The sequence below is a fragment of the Parasteatoda tepidariorum genome, chromosome 11, assembly GCF_982258835.1.
Source record: "Parasteatoda tepidariorum strain Cologne lab strain chromosome 11, Ptep-v5.0, whole genome shotgun sequence".
NCBI classification, from domain to species: Eukaryota; Metazoa; Arthropoda; class Arachnida; order Araneae; family Theridiidae; genus Parasteatoda; species Parasteatoda tepidariorum.
The window spans coordinates 52,684,072-52,708,765 of record NC_141765.1 but is presented as its reverse complement, the minus strand read 5'-3'; the positions used below and the strand labels follow the sequence as shown (position 1 = coordinate 52,708,765).

Sequence of the window (24,694 nt, the reverse complement as noted above, 5' to 3'; positions counted from 1 at the left end):
TTCGGGAAGAGTTAATCTATTCTCAACAATAACAATTCACTGTAAGGAAATTTATCATGGCGAAGAAGCAATTCAATATAAAAATTGCATCAGTTAAAAAACAATTGGTAGTTATGGATTTTTATTATTCTCGGAAAAAAACTAAAAAATGAAATTTATTGTTGCCAGTTTTTACTCCGGTGCGCTGCCAAGATGAGACAATCTAGCGTGACCCACCGGTGGGTCACCCCGGCGTGAACGCCCCGGCGTGAATAAACTAAAAAATGAAATTTATTGTTGCCAGTTTTTACTCCGGTGCGCTGCCAAGATGAGACAATCTAGCTTGACCCACCGGTGGGTCACCCCGGCGTGAACGTGTTAAACAACTGAAAGCCATAAGAAGTTATATTAATTTATTAACCAGAGACTTATGCAAGCGTTGGCACGATTAAATAAAAATAGTACTATTATTATGCAAATATTATCATGTCTTTCATTGTTTCAACTTCAAAATTTTAAAAACATATTAAAAGAGAAAGTTATAGTAAACTATAAGTATATCGGTTTTAATATATTATTCTAAGTAGATTATCTCACTAGAATAAAGAGTTCACCTTTCATTTGTTATATTAGGGATATTTCATTTGATATAACAAAAGGTGCAAAAGAGAAGAACTCACACATATATATATATATAAATACAAGAAAACACGAAGAAAGTTAAGAAAAACAATAAGTTTCATTTATTGCGCTTAAGCTGCAAGCAAGCAGATTATATCTTTTTTTTTTTTTTTTTTAAATAAACTGCTGTTTGTTATTTTTTTACTTATTATCCCCCCCCCCTTTTTTTTTCATATGTCTATAATTTTTCTTTGTTTTAATTCTTTATTTTGAACTTATATATATATATATATATATATATATATATGTGTGTGTGTATAGTTTATACTTAGCAAGTGATAATCTTCCCAAGATTACCTCATAACTCCTTAGAAAAAGAGTTGCTCTGAAACCTAATTATAATGAGATATTAAAAGAGTAAAAACTACTAATTTTTAATGAAGTATTATTTTAAGATTTATAGTTTATGATTATTCAATATCAATGGTTAATGAGGAAAATATTGGGATATAAAATATTTTTTTAATTGGATCAATCTTAATAAGATCCTAAATTGTGTAACTTAAATTTTAATTGTAAATATTATACTCAACTTATTTCACGGAATATTTTCATTTTTATTTTATAGGCCGTATTATTACCATAGAAAGTCAGGAAATGAAAACCAAACAGTCAAGTGATTTCGAGCCAGATAAATCTAGCTGGATCGAAAGTGGACAAATGGCAAATCATTTCCTTTTTGTCATAAGAATTTTCTTTGAACTCTCGGACGCAGAAGTTGAAGAAATAGGTAAGTTTTCATTTCTTGGCATTTATTAGCCCAGCCACAGAAAGTAGTCAGCATTTGAAAAGACCCATGTGAAAAAAATGGTTGTGTATATTTGTTAATACCATAAGCTTCAAAAAAGCTTTGACTTAAAATTTAAATATAAATACTTCAGTTATTAGAGCAGACAGAACTATCTAATTCCTTCAAAATAAATCCTAATACTGAAACACTTGTGCTACCGCTTTTTATTTTTTGAAAAGAAAACCTTGTTTTAAAACGACGTTGATTCAAGGAATTTGTGGTGAGAAAGAAAAAAAGATCATGAGAAAAAAACCTAAAAGTGATTAAAAAAATTTTTAAAAGTAAGCATTTTTAAAATAAATTTTCATACGTTATACCACGAAATATGAAAAAAAAATTTTTTTTAAATAAAAAAATCGTGAACTTTCTACTTATGATTGTCGCTTCCAGGAGTAGGAATTTTAAAATTAACTTTTGGCCACTCCTTTTTTGTTTGATGATTAGATAAAGAAAAAATATCAACAAAATTATCACCTAAATTTACGATACCAATTTTTAACCCTTTCAGAACCGTGATCAAATATACGCAATTCTCTCCTTTCTCGGCTTATGGTATCATTACATATATAAAAGTCTCCCCCCCCCCCCCCAATATTAGTCCCTGGGTATCATATATGAGACTAGTATTTCCGATTTCAGCAGCCTTAGAGTATGATCACATGGGCGCAATTTTAACTTGGAATGTTTTATTCTAATTTTTAATCGATAGTAAATAGCTGTTGAAATCCGTTACAATTTCAAATAATGCCTCACAGGTCATATAATATCTCAAGGTGACATTCAAATAATGTCACCTTGAATATACGCTTTCGGTTCCAAGTTTTTCTTTCTAGTTTTCTTAATTTATTTGATCCCAGGGTATTTAAACAAACAAACAATTACACGCGTTCGGCTCTTTCGAGAGGATAAATGAATTAGACACGTGAACACTGAGTTTTTGTTTATATTTTGATACAGTCGGAAAAAGCTGGAATGTTTATTGGGTGTAGATTTGTCGTTTGGGGTTTGTTACAGATAATATTTTGCATGCTTTGGCTTAGACTTGAAGTTGATTTTTAAATATTGTGAACATTTTATTACTGATTATAAATTACAGAGCATTTAATCGCAGTGATGATTTTGTATGAATTTTTATATGAAATTAGGCTTAGCAGAAAAATCGCTTGGTCTCGTGCGTAAGTATAATCTCGGAGCGTACTCTCGAAGCTCTTCTTTCTCCCTGTGCCGGTCCTGAATATGTTAACCCCATGCTGGCCTGTATGAATGTGAAAAACCTTATTTAAATCAGCGAAGAATGGTTCACGAAAAAGCGTTAAGGAAAATATTGTACATAAAGAAAGAAAAATGAAACTAATCATATGTATGGGAGCTGAGAAACTTTAGTTACGAAGTTTGAAAACATATCTTCAAGATAACGCATAAACGACTTTTGTAGATTGTAGAATAATGCGACGAGCACTTTGCGCAAACTTACTGCTCTTGTATTGCTATCGACGGCTTTCAAAGTTTAAAGTTACGCTGACACTATCATAAATAAATAATTATGATGCCCTATCACTTCTGCACTTTTCATCAAATGGAGATGAAATTTTGATGCAATAATTTTAATCCCATTTAGATAATGAAATGAAAAAAAAAAAAAAATTTTTTTTTTTCAAAGCTTACAGGTAGGTAAAACCCGAAATGAAATATTAAAAATTTCTTCAAATTTCTTTTTTTTTTTCAATGAAATATTTTTTGTTTACCATTAACACTGGCTTCATATATATATATATATATATATATATATATATATATATATATATATATATATATATATATATATATATATATATATATATATATATATATATATATATATATATATATATATATATATATATATATATATATTCAAAATGTAGAGAAAACAAGGGAAAAATTACAGAACAATGAAAAAAGGGGAAAAAAGAAAGACAATAAAAATAAAAAAAAACCGGAAGGGGGGAGGGGAAAAAAAGGGACAAAAAATTTTAAAAAATCCGGAAAATAAAAGATATAATCTTTTTATCTTATATATATATATATATATTTATTTATTTAACTTTTTCGCGTCACTTAATTTTCTTTCAGGAATTAAAGACTTTATACCAGATATTTTAGAAAGAGGTGGTATATTTTCTTTGCCGAAATATGAGCTTTTTTCGACCATGGTTAATAAAGCTTCAGTCTGGTGTTCACAGCAAGCTGATATTAGAATCTGCAATGCTCAATCCCTGGAAATTAAAGTTAGAAGAGGTATTTACTTTTTTAATCTAATTTACTTTTTATCTACAAAAAAGGAATACATCTAAACGATATGGAAATTAAGCGTATCGTAATTATCGTAAAAAAATAAGTGTAAGAGAAAAAAAAATAGTGCAACACTTCATCTTTTGTCAATTTTATTTTATTTTATAACCGACGTTGAACACCCGACCTAATTATGAGTTTATAATTATCAAACCCCAACTCCGAAGCCTTGTAACTTTGAACCTAACCGAGAAGACAAGGAAACCCCTGTATCATGCATTTGAAGAAACTAGCCACCGTGAAGGACTTTTTGCACTAACTCGCATTTGCGTTACACGGAGATGAAAACCACGAACATATCAGGGCTTAATCTTAATGATTTATATACAGTGGTGGCCAAAAGTGTGGACACTTTTTGAAAGTTTCATGTTTTTCAACTTTGTGTGCTTGTAGAATATATTAATTTTCACTTAAATGCAAACGTTTATATATCAAATTGAAGGTAATTTAATGTAGAATTCAATAATAAATACAGTATTGCAATATCTGTATTACAAAAAAAGTTATGCAACAAATAGTCAGATCTATCTTAGATTTGCATTTTTTTAAAGTGATACTTACACAATCAATACTTAGTAGGATAACCCTTATTTTTTAAGACAGCTTCACATCGTCTTTTTATTGAGTGAACGAGTGTTTGGAGTTCATCTTTCGTAATCACATGGTGCCAAGAATCAATTATAGCTTCAATAAGTTGTCTTTTATTGGATGGACGTTTTTTTCGTACAAAAATTTTCGAACGTCTACACAAATTTTCAATTGGATTGAGATCAGGGCTGTTTCCCGGCCATGGTAATATATCTATGCCTTTATTTTGAAAGCATGCTTTGCATACTTTTGCTGTGTGGCATGGAGCTGAATCCTGCTGAAAAATAAATGGTGCGTTGTAGGGGAAGAGATACCTGATGGAAGGTATCAATTTTGGTTTCAGGACAGTTTCGATGTATTTCTTGGCATTCAGGCTGCCATAACAGGCCGAAAAAAATGCACAAGTGCTACTACCGATAAAAAAATTAAATGGCTATGCCTTCCAGATAGAAAAATGTCATCAGATGCCATTAGATGTGAAATGAATGTAGCTGGTATAGCAGTAAGTTCAAGAACAATAAAAAGAAGGATATCAGGATTTGGACAACAAGCTAGAATTCCAAGGAAAAAACCATATTTAAGTCAAAAGCAACGCAAAAAACGAGTTAAGTCGGCAAAAGAACACATTAAATGGTCAGAAAATCAATGGAAGCAAGTAATCTGGAGTAATGAGAGTAACATATCGCTCTCTGGAAGTGATGGTAGAAAATACGTGTGACGTAGAGTAGGTTAAGCGCTTCATCATGATTGCATTGAAGCAACTACACAAAATACAACAAATGTCATGATTTGGGCATGTATGTCTGCAGATGGTGTGGGCCAAATTCAAGTGATTGATGGCATCCTGAATGCCAAAAAATACATCGAAACTGCCCTGAAACCAAAATTGATATCTTCAAACAGGGATCTCTTCCCCAGCAACGCACCATTTATTTTTCAGCAGGATTCAGCTCCATGCCACACAGCAAAAGTATGCAAAGCATGCTTTCAAAATAAAGGCATAGATATATTATCATGGCCCGGAAACAGCTCTGATCTCAATAAAATTGAAAATTTGTGGCGACGTTTGAAAATTCTTGTACGAAAAAAACGCCCACCCAATAAAAGACAACTTATTGAATCTATAATTGACTCTTGGCACCATGTGATTACGAAAGATGAACTCCAAACACTCGTTCACTTGATGAAAAAACGCTGTGAAGCTGTCTTAAAAAATAAGGGTTATCCTACTAAGTATTGATTGTGTAAGTATCACTTTAAAAAAAATGCAAATCTAAGATAGATCTGACAATTTGTTGCATAACCTTTTTTGTAATACAGATATTGCAATACTGTATTTATTATTAAATTCTACAATAAATTACCTTCAATTTGATATATAAACGTTTGTATTTAAGTGAAAATTAATATATTCTACAAGCACAAAAAGTTGAAAAACATGAAACTTTCAAAAAGTGTCCACACTTTTGGCCACCACTGTATATGTATCTATCTATCTATCCGTCGTTAAACAGCCTACCCAATTTTTGGTTTACTACTACTAAGGTTCAACTCCGTAACCTCGTAATTTTTTGAACCTATCCAGAAGACAAGGAACTCCTGGATCAATACCCCCAGAGGTATTGATTTGTTATGAGAATATGGAGGACTTTGCGACTCGACAGGTTTAACGTGCATCAGTCACCATTTACTACACGGGGAGTATTCGGCCGATGGGGATCGAACCCACGAAGTCTTGGACATGAGCCCTTCGCCCTACCAACCAGGCTATCCCGGCCCATTACCTTAATGGTTTGAGGGGGTGACCTCAATTGTACTAATTAGTGCAGACGATATTTTAAGTTACAAAATCAGACACAAGAACGCACTTTCGCTAATAAGTATACTTTTTTTTTAGCGTTTGGAATTCTAGCCCCTAGAAAGATAGCCGCAATCTGGGAAATATATTCCAGGAAAGTGGCCCAAAGCTTGGACCCATCAATATTAATTTTACTTTTTGCGTATTTCGCCATAGCTCAAAAACTTTTTAATCGAATTTATAATTTTCGCCCACATTTAATTAGTTTTATCCAAAGATAATTCCATTTAAAAAAATTTAATAATTATTTATTATTATTTTAATTAATAATAGTCGAATAATTCTTCTTCTTTTTTTTTGCGCATTGTAATGTACACAAATTTTTACATCATTTTAAATAAGTAATCTTGTTAGGAAAAATAAAAAATTTGACAGAAACCGGTGGAATAGTTCCTGAAAAATCGAATTTTAAATATAATAACTAATCAGAATCAGACACAAAAACGCACTTTCTCTAATAAGCATACTTTTTTTTAGCGTTTGGATTTCTAGCCCCTAGAAAGATAGTCGCAATCTGGGGAATATATTCCAGGAAAGTGGCCCAAAGCTTGGACCCATCAACATTAATGTAACTTTTTGCGTATTTCGCTATAGCTCAAAAACTTTTTAATCGAATTTATAATTTTCGCCCACATTTAATTAGTTTTATCCAAAGATAATTCCATTTAAAAAAATTTAATAATTATTTATTATTATTTTAATTAATAATAGTCGAATAATTCTTCATTTTTTTTTATTTATTTTTTTTTTTTTTATTGCGCATTGTACTGTACACAAATTTTTAAATCATTTTAAAGAAAGTAATCTTAAGGAAAAATAAAAAATTTGACAGAAACCGGTGGAATAGTTCCTGAAAAATCGAATTTTAAATATAATAACTAATCAGAATATTTGAGTACTGATACGTGAAAATCCGATTGTTAAATCAAAAGATATTCAGTATTTATCTATTTATTTATTAGCCCACTGTACATACAAAAATTCTTCAAAGTGATAAAAGAGGCATAAAAATTTATTTTGTCCTTTAAAAAAAATTTTTTTTTACCCAAAACGCAAAAAAACTCCATTATCTTCTTTAATCATATTCATATAAATCTCATTTACATGTATGAAAATTATTCTTCATTTTAAATTTGCATCAATTTCAACTACAGCGTTAGTCTTTTTAACTGTGGTTCATGGTACAAAAAGAGACCACCAGACAAATAAATCTTGTATTGAAAAATTTTTTATTGTACTATCTGAATAATAGTACTTGTGTGAAAAGCTACTCATTATTTTCAAGTAAACTAATAATTTGCAACAATTTTAACGAAAGACGTTAATTTTCTGAATGATTCGTTGTGCAATAGAGCCACCAGCACCAGAAAATGTTGCTTTAAAAGAGCATCTTTTATAAATTATTCATTAACAAATTAAGTCTTTACTTTATTTGAAATCATAAGTAGTTGTTAAAAACATTTCCTTTCATTCCACACAAATAGGATAATAGTTACATTAGCTAAAAGCAAATTAAAGCCATAAAAATTTTTATTATTTGAAAAACTTTATATTGTTGAAAATAAAACCTTTTATAATCCAGGAATTATGCCGTCTAAGAAAAATAAGATAAAATATTTTATTTCTATATAAATTCAGACTATTGCGTGACATTTTAATTTTTGATATTTAACAAAGCTTTTGCATAAGTTTTTTTCATACAAATAAACCAATAATTTGATTTCTCTAGAATAACAATGTATTGAATAATTTTGTTAGCACGCATATTCTACTTCTAAAAATATTGACTTGTGCAAATATGCATTTAATTTTCCGTGCTATCTTTAATCATCGCCTGCTTTTTGTGAACTTTAAAGATAATTTGTTTCACGTAATTTGTTTCTATGGAGATTAAAAATTATAAAAACAATGAAAAATAAGAATAAAAAATAACAATCATGAAATTATTCGTATAATAAACGTACTTTGAATAAAATCATTTTTATTTTGGCAATTAATTTTAAAATTTATAGTGAGTATTAAGCATATTATGATTTATTGAAAACGATTTTGACTCAGCGTTATAATTAGTTGATAAATATAATGCTTTTAATTCACAAATGGTAACTATAAGTCTTCTCACGATTGCTTTTCTGAAAGTTCGATAATTATGCCTTTATCATTTTGCCGATACACGAATTTTAATTTTATTTAATCAGTTTTTATTTTTGCAATTTTTTTTCTTCAATCAAAACCATTTTTAATTGTTAACTTTGCTTTAAGTATTTCTGGTTAATATGTATAAAATATAATTTATTTATTTCATGCAGGGCATTCCATAATAACCAACCTTACTGCATGAGAATCCTTGTGAAAAACTAAATTAAGTCTAAGAAGTGCGCATATCTAAGACCAAAGATTTTTGTTTATGCGAGGAAAGACACACCCACACACACGAAAACGTTATCATAATTTGACAAATCACTTCTCAGGAGATCGCATCAAAACTAGTTTGATCACAGATTGAAACATGAACTTGATAGTCGCCTTAGTTAATTCCTTTTTTTTTTTCTTTCCTCCTGAGATTCATCAAGTTTTGAAAAAAAAAAATTTTTTTTCTTATTTTATTAAAAAGCGTCAACACATTGAATTGCGAAGTGGAACTAATTTTCATATAATTTCAAACTATGTAATTTTCCATGACGAAATCTAGTATTTGAGCAGAATCAATCGAAAGGGTCCTGAGAAATAAAGTATTAAAAGTAAATTTTTTTCTTTTAATTACAATACTCAGAAAGTGTTTGTCCGATCCTGGTTATAATTTAGATTTGGCCACTCAAAATTACATTTTCAATGAAGTAAAATTTCGTATGCCTCAAAATTTAATTTGTCTTTCATTATTTGAAAGAATAATAATTAACAATAAGATAAAGACAGTAACAAATAATGTTAAAATAATACAAGACTCTTTAAATAAAAGAGTTAAAATTCCGTTGAAATAGTTTAACAGATATGATGAAATACGCGCAAACTAAAGTTTAGATGAAGGGAATCAAGCTTTTGACCGCTTCCAACAAAACTATTGGGCATATTTATAGCATTTTGATCTGTTTTCATCTTCTTAAACACACATTTCGAGCTGCGCCCATCTTTTTAAACACGCATTTCAGACTCTGTCCATTTTCTTACACACGCATTTATAACTAAGTACTTTTTTTAGCACATAAAGGACATCGACATACTACTACAAAAATTAGCCAAATCATTTAATTTATAATTGCATAATTTGCCTTCAAAATTATTTAGTATAGAATAATTGCAATGATCAAAACAGTTATATTTGAGAATATCCTACTTGTGCATTAAAGTCACCTATCAGAAACACATTTAGTTATAATCAGTTATTAAATTTAGAAATTGGATTAGGTCATAATCACATTTAGTTAAAACAAGGTGGAAAACAAATGGAGATAAGTAGTGTTTTAAACTGGTAATAATTTCAGTTAAAACCAACATCGCACTAATAAAATATTAATAACCTTCGCAATTAAATCGCCAATAAAACTATCACCGCTATTATTATACTAAACTAAACTCAGCGGCGCGACAGCCCATAGAGGGCCAAGGCCTACTGTGCCCATCTCAGTTTTCTTGACCTTTGGGCACTGGGGTGCAAGAGCAGATGTTCCGGTCAGGTGGTCAGCCGAACGCGGAACCCCTAGTGTTTAGTTCCCAAGCATGCTTGGTACTCATTTATCGACCCACTGAAGGGATGAAAGGCTATTATTATACAGTGGCAGAAAAAGAAACTGCATCACCTTAGAAAAATTGTGCAAATAATGTATATGTTTTGTATGTTTAACTTAAATAAAAAATTGTTACAATCAAATAAAGCAGTAAGATTAACCTTATTTTTCATTTGAATTAATAACACTTCGCTGATTCAATTGTTTGATTCCTTGTTGATTCAACTGTACTTTGAAAACTGAAAAACGGTAAAAAATGCAATTTGAACAAAACTTGGAGCACAGGAATAGATACAAAAATACTGTAGTTATTGTAAATTCTACATAGCTGTAGTTAAATTATAAATTCTTAGTTGTGTATACGCCCATGAGAAAAGTTTCAATACTTAGTGAATCCTACACGAGCTGCGATAACAGCTTTGCAACGGACCGTCATAGAAGATATCAAATTCTGGATGTAACCAATGTTAATTTCATGCCAAACCCTATAGATTACGTTCTGTAGCTGACTTACGATACGAGGCTTCTGTGCAGCGATTTTTGTACCGACAGTTTTCAATATAATTTAGACCAGGCCTGTTCCCAATCCAGCTTAAAACCTTAATACCAAATTTTCATTTATTTTTTATAGATAAGCCTGCAGTTTGAAACAGGAAATACAGAGAAATTATTTGGAATATCTGTAACGTTGTGGAGATGAAATCCTGAAAATATTGCAACAAAATTAAGCATGAATTAATTCGATCCTACTTACCGATTTCGCTGTATGGCAAGATGCAGTCTTGTTGAAAAATTCAATTTCTAGCATGTTTAAAATCATAGAAAATAACGGGCTTTTTATAATCCTCCAAGATGTTTATATAAATGGACGAGTTCAGAGTTCCAGTAATACAGTTCAGCCTTCCAAACACCTTTGCTGGATATGTTTCCCCAGACTATTTGACTCTCTGACAACTAAACAGTAGGCGATGTGCAATCTGGGAGATGATAAGCTTAACTTCGTTCGCCTCCTAACATATCGCTTAGCATCTGATTCATGTAAGGATAAATTTGGATTAATCCAAAAATTGATTGAATTTAGCTGAGCTATTGTTCGTTAAACATGTTCTCCTTCTCAATAAAGTCGCTTCAGAATTTTTTTTTTTTATACTTAAGTAAAGGCTTTTGCTGGGGGATGTAGGCACACGGACCACATTTCTGATCATGAATCTCATCCAAATTTATCACAACAATTTCACAATTACAAGTTCATCTCAAATTAGAATAGTCATCTACTACAATAAAAACTCTACTATCACTTCGAAGCAATTATATTTAAAGTATTTCACATAAATGTCCACGTAGTTTGTCAGCTTTTCATTTCTTATCGTTAGATATTGATTTCAACAACAAACTAAGCTTGATTTATGCGCACTCAAAACTCTCGATTGTAAAGCTCACATTTTGATACGGTTATACATAGAAAATGTTATTTCTACCATTTCGATGAATAAACTTGACAATCACACTGTATTCAGTAAAATATTTTTCGTAAAGTATGTGCGATATCATAAATTCATAATGGTAATTATAATATCAATCATTTCAGTTTTTATAATCCAAAGATTTTCCCTAATATTTATTAGTTTTAGCTACGCCCACTTCATTATTCACTTTTGATACTTATAAGTTCTAAGAAAATAAATTATTCCACCTGAAATAATTTTCATAGATACTCAGAGAATTGTGTCGATGGTTGATTTCATTCAGCGTTTTAAACACAGACATGTTGAGAATTTCATTTCTGTTAGTTCCATGAATAAACTTGGACTCAGGCGTCCTCGGTAAAGCATTTCTGCGCTAATCATTTCCGTATTTGCAATCTCAAGATCTTTTACGATATTTTTAATTTCAGTTACGCACACTTTTTCATAATCTACTCTTGATACTAATGGGTTGTGAAAAAGTAAATTATTCCATCAGGATTGATTGATTGATTTGTTCATTTATGTCGCACTAGAGCTGCACAATGGGCTATTGGCCAGGAATAATTACGTTGTTATTGAGCAAATAATACAGATAGTTGATTTCATTCAGAATTTTGCTATCTTATTTACCTATTGCTTTATTGAAATTACATACATTTGCAGGCTTGTTTGGTCCCACAGTGGATTGATCGTTAAGACACGATTCCCAGCAGATCACCGAAGTCAAGCATCGCAGGCTGCGGTCAGTGTGCGGGTGGGTGACCACTTGGATCAGTCTGCGCAGGGACCGAGGGTGTGCGGAATTGGTCCTCGTTAAACTGTGCTACCGTAAAGTGCTCGACTTCGCGTGCAGGTCGTTTGGCTACCGAAGCGGGGTGCCATCCCCTCTGCAGAGGATCAAAATTGTGATGGCATGTCTTCGGATCATCCTCAAGGATGTTTCCCAGACCGTCGTCAATAGCCCATTGTGCAGCTCTAGCACGCGAAGTCGAGCACTTTATGGTAGAACAGTTTAAGGAGCACCAATACCGCACACCCTCGGAACCTACGCAGACTGATCCAAGTGGTCATCCACCCGCACACTGACAGAAGCCAGTGATGCTTGACTTTATTAATCTACAGGGAACCGCGTCTTAACGATCAGTCCACTACGGGACCCATATCAAGTAGAAGAGCAGATAGCACAATTTAGAGAAAAATAGCATGAATATACATCCAGGGTTACGGCAGGATTCAAACCCGCTACCTTAACGTTGCAGTGTGTTTGGCGGACGAAACAGCTCAAGCAGGAAGCCCGCATTATTTCTTGTTGCACACACATATGCAGAGTTGTGTTTTCAATACAAAGACGGCATATAAGCTTTTTTTTTTAAATCGAAGCACAACTGAGAGAATAGCACCACAAAGATACAGGGTTACGGTGGGATTCGAATCCACTACCGTGCTCTTAGTGGATCAGCGAGACCACCAGGCCAGCAAGGAGGGTGGTATTTTTGGATTTTTTTGTTTTTGCCAGGGTCCCACAAATAAGCTGACCAGCACCCTCAGAAAACTAAAAACCTGCACAATTCTAAACGAACATTTACAAAAACGTTACCGTTTCAATTATTTTAAGCCCCACAGTGGACTCGTCGTAAGATACGGTTCCCAATAGAACACCGAAGTTGAGCATCACTGGCAGTGGTTAATGTGCGGGTGGGTGACCACTTTAATCAGGCTATGAAAGGACAGAGGGTGCGCGGTATCGGTCCTCATTAAACTGTTCTACTATAAAGTACTCTACTTCGACAGCAGGCCGTTGGACAGCCAAAGCAGGGGAGCAATCCCCTATGTAGAAGATCAAAACAGTGACGGCATATCTTCGGATAATCCTCTGGGATGTTTCCCAGACCTTCGCATGAGAACATTAAATTTGAAAGATAAAAAATATAAATGGTTTTCAAATATATCTATCTGGAAATTTTACTGTCAATCTTTTAGTTTTTTAAGGACGCTGATCAGCTAACCCCCAACCCGATTCAAAAACATTAAACCTGAATATAGATAAAAGATAAACATGGATAGCTATTGGGCCGGGATAGCCTGGTCGGTAGGGCGCTGAGCCCATGTCCGATAGTTCGAACCCCGCCGGTCGAAGACTGGCGACGAAGTAATTGGTGACTGATGCACGTGAAATCTGTCGATTCGCAACGTCCTCCATGTTCCCATAAGAAATCAATATCTCTGGGGTACTGAATTGGAGATTGATCGTTCTCACAAAAATTGCGATCTATGGATGAATGAATGGATGTATGAATGGGTTCGTCCTATAAATGGGTGTGACGTATGATGTGGCAGAAGTGGAATTCTTGGCAATAGATGGCACCCCTCTGCCTTAACAGGCATACCAGAGAGAGAGAGAGAGAGAGAGATGGATAACTTTTGAAAATTTTCTAAAAGATGTCCCGAAATTTACCGTTTTTGCTACTGCGAAATGTGAAGAGGGGGAGGCAGAGAGACAGTTGGTAGTTCAGGGTTATTTAAAATAAAAATTTATTACAACTCGAAAGAACAATGGCATCGTTGTGTCATTTCCTGATCATATAATTCCTCAATTTGATTTTCAAAGTTGGCAATCAAGATCATGCGATTTAAGGCAGTCGTTTTTTTTTTTTTTTTTTTTTTTGTAAGTTTGAAGTTAATGACTAAAAGCCAGTGAACACCCATGCTCAAAATTATTTCAGGACTGAATTTTGGCACACACTGTATCGAAAATTGTTGTTTAGAGTGTACTAAGTTTTTAAAGTAACGAAGTTATATCTGCTACATGATGAGTTAGCAAGTGTAATAAAATAAAAAGGCCTTGGCCCTCAGAGGGTCATTGAGTCATAAAAGAAGAATTAAAATTTCTTATTTTACTTTGAATTGTTTTTATTGAAAACATGTTCAGATTTATTTATAATTCAGTTGATTTCTTTGAAAATCCAAAATTGCTATTACAAATTACATAAATATATATATATTATAGGCAATGAAGTGGATACACAGAAGATGAATTATTTTGAGCACAGTGGAAGAGCAACCTTCTATGTTCGCATATTACGTTTAACTTACGTAAAACCTCCACTTTACACAAAAACGGATTTCAAGTCATCTGATATATCACATATTTCCTGTAAATCGTTTGTGCCAGTGCAGATATCATCTGGTATATTCTTCCCCGAATTCGAAACATTAAATGAAACTAAAGAAAGAATATCTGCATGGATGAAAGCAACAGGTAAATATTTGTTTCCAATATTACCAATATTGTAAATATTTGGTTTAAAAGATCTTTTCTTCTCACTTATGCCAGGGGAGTCATGGGGCTTCCTAATTTTGCGTCAATGTTGTCAGCAATTTGCACAGATCATCCTTTTATTTTTTAAACAAGTTAAATGGACTTCAAGTGGCATCAGGCGATCAAGCACAGTTATTGTAAAAGATAGCTCAAAGACTTTACCACTGTTCACTTGAAACTCGAATAACTTTTGTAAATTAGTTTAAAATACGCATTTAAAGTTTTATATTTAAAAAGTCACAGTCAGCGATATTGCGCTTAACTCAAATTATATTAATATGTACTTAGGTCCAGAAATTAAATGTTACTATTAAGTAAAAAAAATGAGCAAAAGGTCACTTTCATTGCTATTGAACTCTCCATTCCTTAGAAAAGGCAAACTCACTGAAGGGAATTGTAGCAATTCAATATGGACAGTAAAATGTAGCTTCGCAATTCATGAATGTTTAAAAATACAAAATATGAGTTTATATATTTACATCTTATTCATTTTTTTCTTTTTAGATAATTTGTCTTTTTCTAGTTGGAAAAAGCGTGGAATTATAAGTTTTTCCCCCCAACTAATTTATCGAAATAATATTACATGCTATACATAGGTAAACTTTGCAGTGGATTTAGGAAAACAGTTCCCCTGTCCGTAGAACAGAGAAAATAAACCTTGCAATTAAAATAAAAAGAACCATATATTGTTTTTAATGTTCAAAATTAGCTTTGCATTGCTGGTTTATTATCTTAATTTTTAACACGAAATTCTAAATTTTTTATTTATAATTTTAACTGCGTACTTAGAATCCATTTCAGTTTTTCTTACGGAGGTAACAGATCTTATAATTGTTTTTACTTAGATTAATAAGCAAGGCCCGTAAAATACGGTCACTGACGACCAATAAATTTAGAGTGGCGTCTATATTTTTAGTTTTTCAGTCACGAATATAGTTCAATAATATTTATGCCACAAAAAAAAAAAAAAAACGGTCTGAAAATAAACTTGAGCGATATTTTTTCCCTGTTCTCAATAGTCATTTGTAATAACCATTCCAAATGTGAATGTTGGTCTTTCATGCATGGATGCATTAAATAAAATTTTAAATTTGACAGAGGAAAAAAAATAGAAACGGGGGAGGTGCTAATATTTTTATTGGCTATCAATATTTGTTAAATTCGTGAAGCCCTGTTAATAATAATTATAAGGAAGAATAACTCAATATTGACAGAGAAAGGGCATAAGTCTCATTAATTCCCGACATTTTTAGAACTCTTGAGCCTTAAGATATTTAATTATTGTTATATGCGATTATGAGTCTCACAATAATCATTCTTAATATGTGCATACTTGAATAGAGATGATCTGTGCAGTTTTTCATTTTTCAACAATTAGGCCATAAACGAATGGTATGCTAGCTTTGCAACTGTTGTTGCACATAGGCCGCATAAACATTTGTTGAGCCAGACATTATCTATGTTACGCACTAACAATAAAATAGAATTATTATGCTACGAATTCTGACGTCAAGACAAAAAGGAAATCAAATAAGATAAAAACTCAGATTAATTAAGAAATTTTTCGCCTTTTCAACTGGGGTAAAAATCACTAAGTTACTAATTTGAATGTCTAGAAATCGAGCACAAATTATGTATATAACACTAATAAAAAAGCAAAGTATTAACTCTACCAATAAAATTTAAAGCTCAAAACTATGCTTTTTTTGGAAATTGAAGTACAAATAAATTATTAATTAGCAATTTATAATCATCTTTTGCTCAATTTAAAATTTTAATTAAAAATAATTTCATTACAATAACAAATCTCTTTAACATCTATTCATAATTTCACAAAATGAAACTTTAAATTTAAAAATATTATAATGTAATCATGTAAGAACAAAAGTTACACTTAAATTATAATTAAAGTTATTTTTCTTTAAGTATTCATACGAATTGAGAATAATAATAGTAATCTAATACAATTTAAAAGTTAAATACTAAGTTAGAAGCACAAGCTGGTGTTTTAAATTTTTAAAAGTATCATTATTTTGTTTTATCTGCCTTATTTGCACGAATAATTTTGTTTATTTAAATTTTAGCATGAATACTTTTGTTTATTTTAATTTTAGCATGATTAATTTTGTTCCAATGTATAACTTTTTATGAAAATTTGTTTGTTTTCTTTTTATAATTTGCATTGTTTCTAATATAAAGACTGCATTATCCATTAATTCATTTCTAATATTTTTATTATGAGGACAATCTGATAATTAAGAAGCATATTAAATTTATAGTAATATATTTTTTAGAAAGAAAAAAAAAACTTTGAAATTTAGGCATGCTCAAGTCTTTGAATGATTGAAAAACAATAATTTGCTAAAACATATAACTTTCTTTTAACACAGAACAACTTAAAATTTAATTTTCTTGTAAGACAGAACGACTTAAACTTTAAGTTTTTTGTATGAAGATCTGTTTTAAAATATACAAGCACATTTATTCACACAGTCCATTATAAATAAAATACAATGTCATACTAAATCCCTTTTTAAGAGGCACAGTTTTTAAAATTATAAGTACATTAATTTCATAATTAGCATTTAAATAATCATATCCACCACAATCTATTATTAATAAAAAACTCTTTGGAGAAGAAAAATCCTTTAGATTATATATTCTTTTAAGCAAAAGAGATTGACAGAAGGAAAAAAACATCCACTAAATTTTAATTACCAATTTCTTCATTAAGGCTGCTTTCTTATTTCTCCTCTACCATCATAGTAAGCTTATTTGGAACCAATGATTATATTTTTAAAATGATTATTTTCATATTTTCTTTCTTAACTCTTAGATCTATAGTAGGTTATGCTAAGATATTCCACTTTTTTAATACATTGTGCTTAGAGTATGCATTAAAAAAAGGACAGACTTATTTTTTCAAGATAAAACTATGATTAAGGCTTTGTATTCGATCGATATTTTGACGTCAAACCTTAAATATCAGACCATCCTCATAGTTTAAGATTTAAGAAGTCTCAATTATTAAAGGAAATTAATAAGAATTAAGATTCAATAAATTCAACAATCAATTTATAGTTGATTTTGAATTTTCCAGCCAAGACATGGCAGAAAAATAAACAATATTTTAACATTTTCAGGTGCTCGTGTGATAAACTGTGAAACCACAGCCATGAGACTGCATGGAGCAGGGGAATCGAAATACGGTTCAGAAGCTACTTGTTCATGTAGCCAAAGTGAAAGAAATCAGTTTTGGGTTTATGTTATTCGATTATACATAAATGGGCCTTATGTAGAACCTTCAGCGGGAATGTTACCTCCTGTTCCAGTGATGCAGAAAAAAAACTGTTACATTCAATAACATACAAATTTTCTTAGATGTGTATTTTCATGTTTTTGCAACAAATTTCAAAATATAAAAATATTCAATGTATAATTGTTTATTATTGGCCACATTTTAAAAACATTTTTCATATTATATTACAAGAAAAATACCAGAACCACAATGCTCTCAGAAAATTTGTAAATTTTTGTTAAGCAATTACGTTTTTAGGTAATTAAATAATACATCACACTATTAAATATATAAAAATTGTGATGAAGTGAACTATTATCCAATAATTAAATAATTAAGGTTTCAAATTGAAACTTATTACTATGGAAATCGGGATCTCTCTCAGCAGGGTTACAGGAAATTACTGTTCAACTAAAAAAAAAAAAAAACCCGGTTTAACTTAACACTTTATTAAAATCATAGCAAAATTTGCATGATATTGAAACTCAAACATAAACAATTTTTCTAAATGTAAGTGCAAGTTTGATGCAAATTCATCGAACTGGCCATCATTTTTAATTTTGGTCATTTAAAATTCATGCAAACACTCTTACCCTTTATTTAAATCAATATTAAGCATTAATTTATCACAAAATATTAAAAAAGGCATTTTTAATTGTCCATTTAACAATTAGTATTGAAAAAGGCCCTGCTTTAAACCAATTATGAAAAAATTGCAAACAAAATATTTATATTTGGGATGCTTGCATTATTTCCAATTGAACAAGAGAAGAAAATGTAGAGCTGTTGTTCTCACTCACCTTGAAAAAATATAAGTTTCATTAAGCTGCTTTGCTAGTTATTATACAAGAAACATTTTTAAAAATAAAATTTTTTAATCATTAAGGAAAGTAGTATTTAGAATATTAAGGTTTAAAGAAATAGTTTCAGTTCTCCAATTGAGCCGGAGAAAAAAAATCAGGACATTTTCAAAAAAAATTAGGACAAAAATAAGGACATCTTATGCAATAAAATACATATACCAGAAAAACTACTTATACACATACTTACTTTTAAAAGGGAAAAATGACAAACCAAAAGAGTATAATTTACTCAACTTGAGCATAATAAAAAATAAATTTCATCATAAACGAGTTATAAATAAAAAGACTAAGTTAATATCAGAATTTCTTTGTTTAGAACAGAAGGTTTTGAGAGTCTCCAGCATAATGAAGTACAACGCATAACAAATTGAGATCAATATACAGATTTTATATACTACTGTTGCATTAAAAAAATAACCAGTATTAGATCAATATTTCTCTCTTGATTTCTAATTTCTTAGATTACAAATTAAAATTTGTAATCTAGTAAAAATATCTAAAAAATTTGACCTTCTAAATCAAATAATTATAAAGTAGGGTTTCAAATATCTCACAGTGAATATGCTGGTTAACATTTTTGAACAAAAATAATTCAGTAGATGATCCCTAATGCAATAAATTCAAAACAATTTTATTTTGTATGAAATGAATTTCCAAAAAAATTTGAAATAATGAATCCTGCAGACAAGGCTTAAATTATGAAATTTTGAGAGCTTTACGAGCATTTTTAATAAAACAAGATGTTGGATCAAAAATCTTTCGCTTCTCAAAATTGGTTAGAGTCGAACTTCCTCATAACAAGCCCAGATTTAATAAAGAAATCAAGAATACTTGGTTAATTTTATAAGTCTTTTAGAGCATAACTCACTTTTAATGAGTAAAACCTGATCTTATAGAGCAATATTTTTAAGATTCATACAATTTCTACATACTTCCACCTCTCCAGCTTCGCTAATCTATTCTGTGAAAAATTCAACTAACATTCAAAAGAAAACTGAAAAATAGTGATAAACACATGAACTTCTTTCAAAAACAGGAGTGTAAATAATGAATTTTTTTGGGCCACGAGTCTTATCTTACGCAACAAAAAGACAGTTCAAAGTAAAATAACTCATTTCTTTTGTATAGTAACAGAAATAAAGTACTACATTTACAGAAATAAGTACTATATTTATAATTCAGTAAGTATGTATAAGATTTCTTCATGAGCCCAGTATTTATTAATACTCAGCTATAAAGAGCTTGGTTCAAATCCTGCTGGCATCTAACATACATTTTTTCTCCACATGCATTTTGCTCAAAAATGAGAATATCTTCTTTCAATTTTAAAAAAATGGGGTCTTTAAATTCAATTATTATTTGTTTCAGAGCTACTTGGTTAAAACTTCATGCTCATTATAAATGAAATCGATTGACTTTTAAAATGCGTATTTATAGAAAATGAGAGGCATTGAACAAATATAAAAATTAGGAATATCAGGACAAAAAAGGTCATACTGTCTTCTTATCAAGAAAATCAGGACAACTATGAACCCTGAAGTTAACAGATATTGCAGTGAATTTGAAAATCATTAACATTCAGTAAAATATTTTCTATGAAAATCTATTTTTTATCATTATATAAACAAGAAATAACCTAAACCAATCTGTGTCACCTTCACATTAATAGTGAAGGTGCTTTTTAGTTTAGATCGGTGCATTTAAAAAAAATCGAAGTATATGCCTAAAAGTAAATAATGTGGTTAGCATGAGACACAGACAATTGAACTCATATAATGTATTTTAAAATATTATAAAAAAAATCCTTTGAAAGAATGCAGCTAATGAAAATTAAATCAATTGCATGTTCATATTGAATTTCAGAAACAACTTAATTTTTCCAAAAGTGAAGCTATCACTTGAACCTTGGCCAAGAGAAATGCTCATAGGGTTTCTCTCTCCCTTAAAAGGCAATACTTGGGAATTTAAAAATTAAATTCTTAAACATTTGGATTACACTTTTTGATTTGCATAAATTAATGAACATAGGTTTATTTGGAAAATATTATTAAATTTTTAGTGAAAGTAAAAATATTTTATTTTGTTTATTTATATAAATTAATTTCTGTAGGTCAAAATTGAGAGGATCTACTAAAAATAATTTGAGAACTGAATATTTTATAAAAACTTTGATAACTGAAAAAAAAACATTTGGAAATAAAAAAACTGACTTCATGCGATACTGTAATAATAAAATAGGAATGTCAGAGTACATTGAATAAATCAAAATAATTGTTTTATTTTCTTTCAAAAATAGTTTTGTAAATAATCTGTTCAATGTAGTATGTCATTATACCAACTGAGACTAGATATTTAAAAACTTGAGTCTTTAAGAAAACATTAAAAATGTTTCTTATTTTCTTTTCTTTCAAAAATAACATGAATCAATCAATTTAATTTTCCCTCTTTTTTTAAAAAATAAGTTCAGTTCAGCGTGTTAAAAAGATAGGCTTAAAATGTATTTTATGTAAACGAAAATAAAAAACTTCATGGTAAACATAAAATCTCCACTTTTTAATAAATGTCATTAAAATGTATGTCAATGAACTTTCAACAAACAATGAGCATCTAATCAAATTTTTCTGTACTGAAACGAGTTGTATAAAAATAACAATAATTTCTTATTTGCATATTTTTAAATAAGTTTTACCATTAGAAATTTTTGCACTTTTTTTTTTGTGTTCTTAGATGTTTTGGGAACTAAATATCATTTTATGTGTTGCTGTTGCATGCACAAACAGCATACTTGGATACTTTATTGTATCTAGATGTTATGTCCATGTCAAAGAAAGTTAGTTATTTACCCTATGATAATAATTAAGATATTTTTACACCATGCTTTTGTTGTTTACTGATTGCAGGTGCAAGAGTCATAAGTGCGGAAACTTCTGCTTTAAGAATTCTGACAGGAGGTGAAGCAAAACAAGGCACAGAAGCAAGCTTCACTTTTAACCAAGCTGAACGGGATGAATATTGGATTTTTGTTATAAGAGTATATTTGAATGGAGCATATAAAGAGCCACCAGAAGAAATGCTGCCACCTGTCCCTGAACTTGAAGAACAAAACTGTTGTACACTATTGTGACTGCAATTGTCAGCAGTTTTAGAAAGTATAATATTGTTTCATCTATTACAACTTTTTGAATTTTAAAACCAAGTTTTAACAGGAAGTTGTTGGTTGTATTTGAATTTTTTTTTAAATTAAATATCTTAAGCATGTAACCATTGGTCTGAAATGGTTAAAAAAAATACAATTTCTTATTTTATTAAAGAAAAAAGATCATACATTCTGGTTTTAAAATAGGCAAAGAATGTTTTCACAGTGTTTTAATTTAAAATTACAGTACCTAATAATTTATTCCATACAAGATTGATCATTTATACGCTGCTATTAAAGCTAGGCTATGAAGCATTTAAGAGGATTTCTTTTCATTTATAACCAAATTTTAAAATGTATTACATAAATATTCCAATATTAAGACATGCCAAAGCAGACAAAAAAAAAAAAAAAAAACGATAAATTTAGTGTTTCTATAAAAGTCCATGTATATGTTCTGAATACATTAAACATAAATTACAAATTAAATTGCAATTTAATCATATTTATACAATAAACGATAAATTAAATAAAAAAAATATTGAATTACAGATGCAGAGTAGTTTTAATTCATGAAAAAATAAAGAATGAGGATATTGCCCCTTTTCAAAAGATAAAAATTTTGTGAATTTGTTAAGATATGACCAAGTGCCTGCAGCTGATTATTTAATGCATGTAATGTTATTTTCTACTATAACCGGAGTTGAACAGCCGACCCAATCTTTCTGTTTACAACTATTAATGTTTAACTACGCAGCCTTGTAATTTTGAACCCAATCCAGAATAATTTTGAACCCAATCCATCCCAGAACAAGGGAACTCCTGGATCAAGTATTAGGAGAAATTTGTCTTCATGGAGGACTTTTTGATGGAACAAACCCGCATTTGCATTATATGGAGAGGAAGACCATGAGAACCTCACACGGTTAGCCTGACAGCAAGGGGACTCTAACCCATGATCCGTTCACCACTGAGAATACTTCACGTCAGCACTGTGGTCTGTGCAAGTTGGATGTGGAATTCGCATCGACCAACCATTGCCGGGATTCGCACCTGTTTCACATCATTGGAAGGCAAATGCTCTATCCCCTGAGCCATCACAGCTCTAAGACATGTAATTGGTAAAAAAGGGTAAGAATTGAAAATGGTAAGCCATTGAAAAATTCAACAAGATATTTAAACAGAGTGTAGAGAGAAAAAAGAAAACAGCATTACAAATTAAAATTAGTGAAAGACCCCTCTGTTCACTGTATTCTGTTATTCTTCCAATTTTATCATCTTGATGTTAATGCTAAAAATGCTAAGATTAGAAGAAAATTGAAAAATTAAAATCAAGACACAAAACTACAGCTAATTGTGGATGCAAAATTAATGTTTAATGATGAGCTAAGAATTCTTACAGAAATGATGGTTTAAAAATGGCTAATCTGAAAATGAATATTATCCAAACACTCATATAAAACATCATGGAGTAGATAAACACCAATCATGAGTATAGGTTACACTAATAAAAAGTAATTTGTAAATTATTGCCTGTAGAAACACATGTAAAATCTGTAAGCATTAATAAAACATTCATTCATCTATAAGTAGTGGTTTATAGATTAAGCAAACAGCCTGCAGAAGGAATAATAACCAAAGTTTAAAATGGTAAAAATACAAGTTCAATAATCATCATCTTTAATACAAATGAAGTTTTTACTAAATATTAAAATTTTATAAAAGAGGTAAATACATAAATAATTGTAAAATTATTAATTCAGAAGTATTTGATGAATATCCAGTGATACAAAATAGCCATATGTTTACAATATAATGGGATGTACATGCTCAAATAGAATGACAAATGTTATCTTTTTTTTTTTAAACAAATAAATTGAATACTCCAACTTCCAACAACATTTTCTCACATGAAACAATCTCATCACCTAAAAAGAGTAATTTTACTTTATTTAAAATACATATATGTGCTACAAAACACAAAATAGAAGCTGAGGAATCAAAATAAATGAGTCAAGAGAGTTAATTTTATTTCATAAGCTTGTAATCGCAGCTTAAAATAAACTAATTTGTCCGAAATCTTTTAAATTTTCATTTCCAGAGAGTCCAACTGCAGTGGCTGTAGAGATAGAATAGTTTGGACTCTTCCTGATTGTTGGACCTGATCTTAAAACCAATTGAATATCTCAACCAATGGCAGATAGAAACTATTTCCAAGGCAATCCTTTAATTTAAGGTGATTAAATCTTTCCCTAAATGTTATTTAAAAATGTTGATTATACAATGCTAGGATCATAAACTAAAGTACGTTAGAATCATTAATTGGATGAGCATGTATAGGTGGTAATATAAACCTGATTTTTAAAACATACAATAAAAAGGCCTTAGAAGGAGGAACAAATCGCTGGAGGCCAGGCCTTTTGAGGGATCGAGTTAAGAATCCTATTCATTTGTAAGCACAGTATTTGCTATTTATATAATTATTTTTGTTCTTAAGACTTTTGATATATATTTTTTTTAATAAGTGATTGATTTTATAAACATATAATTGGACCCTGAAAAAAAATATGAAAGGTTTAAAAATAAAAAAATATTAAATATTCCAAAGTTAAATTTCATAAATATATGCTACAATTTAAACAAATTGCTATATTTTTTTA

The 24,694-nt window shown here is 30.3% G+C and overlaps 2 protein-coding genes and 1 long non-coding RNA gene across 5 annotated transcripts in view; 1 reads left to right on the top strand and 2 right to left on the bottom strand.

Moving 5' to 3' along the window:
* LOC107448984 (uncharacterized) overlaps window positions 1–11,682 on the bottom strand; it is a 29,249-nt gene extending 17,567 nt beyond the window's left edge. The window contains exon 1 of the long non-coding RNA XR_001584724.4: window positions 10,707–11,682. This is a non-coding gene — a long non-coding RNA (uncharacterized LOC107448984). The remainder of the gene's footprint in view (window positions 1–10,706) is intronic.
* LOC107437339 (uncharacterized) overlaps window positions 1–22,451 on the top strand; it is a 30,406-nt gene extending 7,955 nt beyond the window's left edge. The window contains exons 4-7 of one of the 2 annotated variants that reach the window (XM_043040632.3): window positions 1,229–1,390; window positions 3,563–3,727; window positions 14,426–14,677; window positions 21,799–22,451. In XM_043040632.3, the coding sequence (XP_042896566.1) occupies window positions 1,229–1,390; window positions 3,563–3,727; window positions 14,426–14,677; window positions 21,799–22,022 (803 nt within the window). In that variant the 3' untranslated portion in view covers window positions 22,023–22,451. Of the gene's footprint in view, window positions 1–1,228; window positions 1,391–3,562; window positions 3,728–14,425; window positions 14,678–17,880; window positions 18,174–21,798 lie in introns of those variants that run through there. The other variant, XM_016049303.5, reaches the window with a different exon arrangement.
* Window positions 22,452–23,388: 937 nt separating this feature from the next.
* The window catches only part of LOC107437340 (protein DEK), a 42,090-nt gene continuing 40,784 nt past the window's right edge, over window positions 23,389–24,694 (bottom strand). For both annotated transcript variants that reach the window (XM_087154414.1, XM_016049307.4), the window contains one exon: window positions 23,389–23,962. In XM_087154414.1, the coding sequence (XP_087010540.1) occupies window positions 23,959–23,962 (4 nt within the window). In that variant the 3' untranslated portion in view covers window positions 23,389–23,958. The remainder of the gene's footprint in view (window positions 23,963–24,694) is intronic.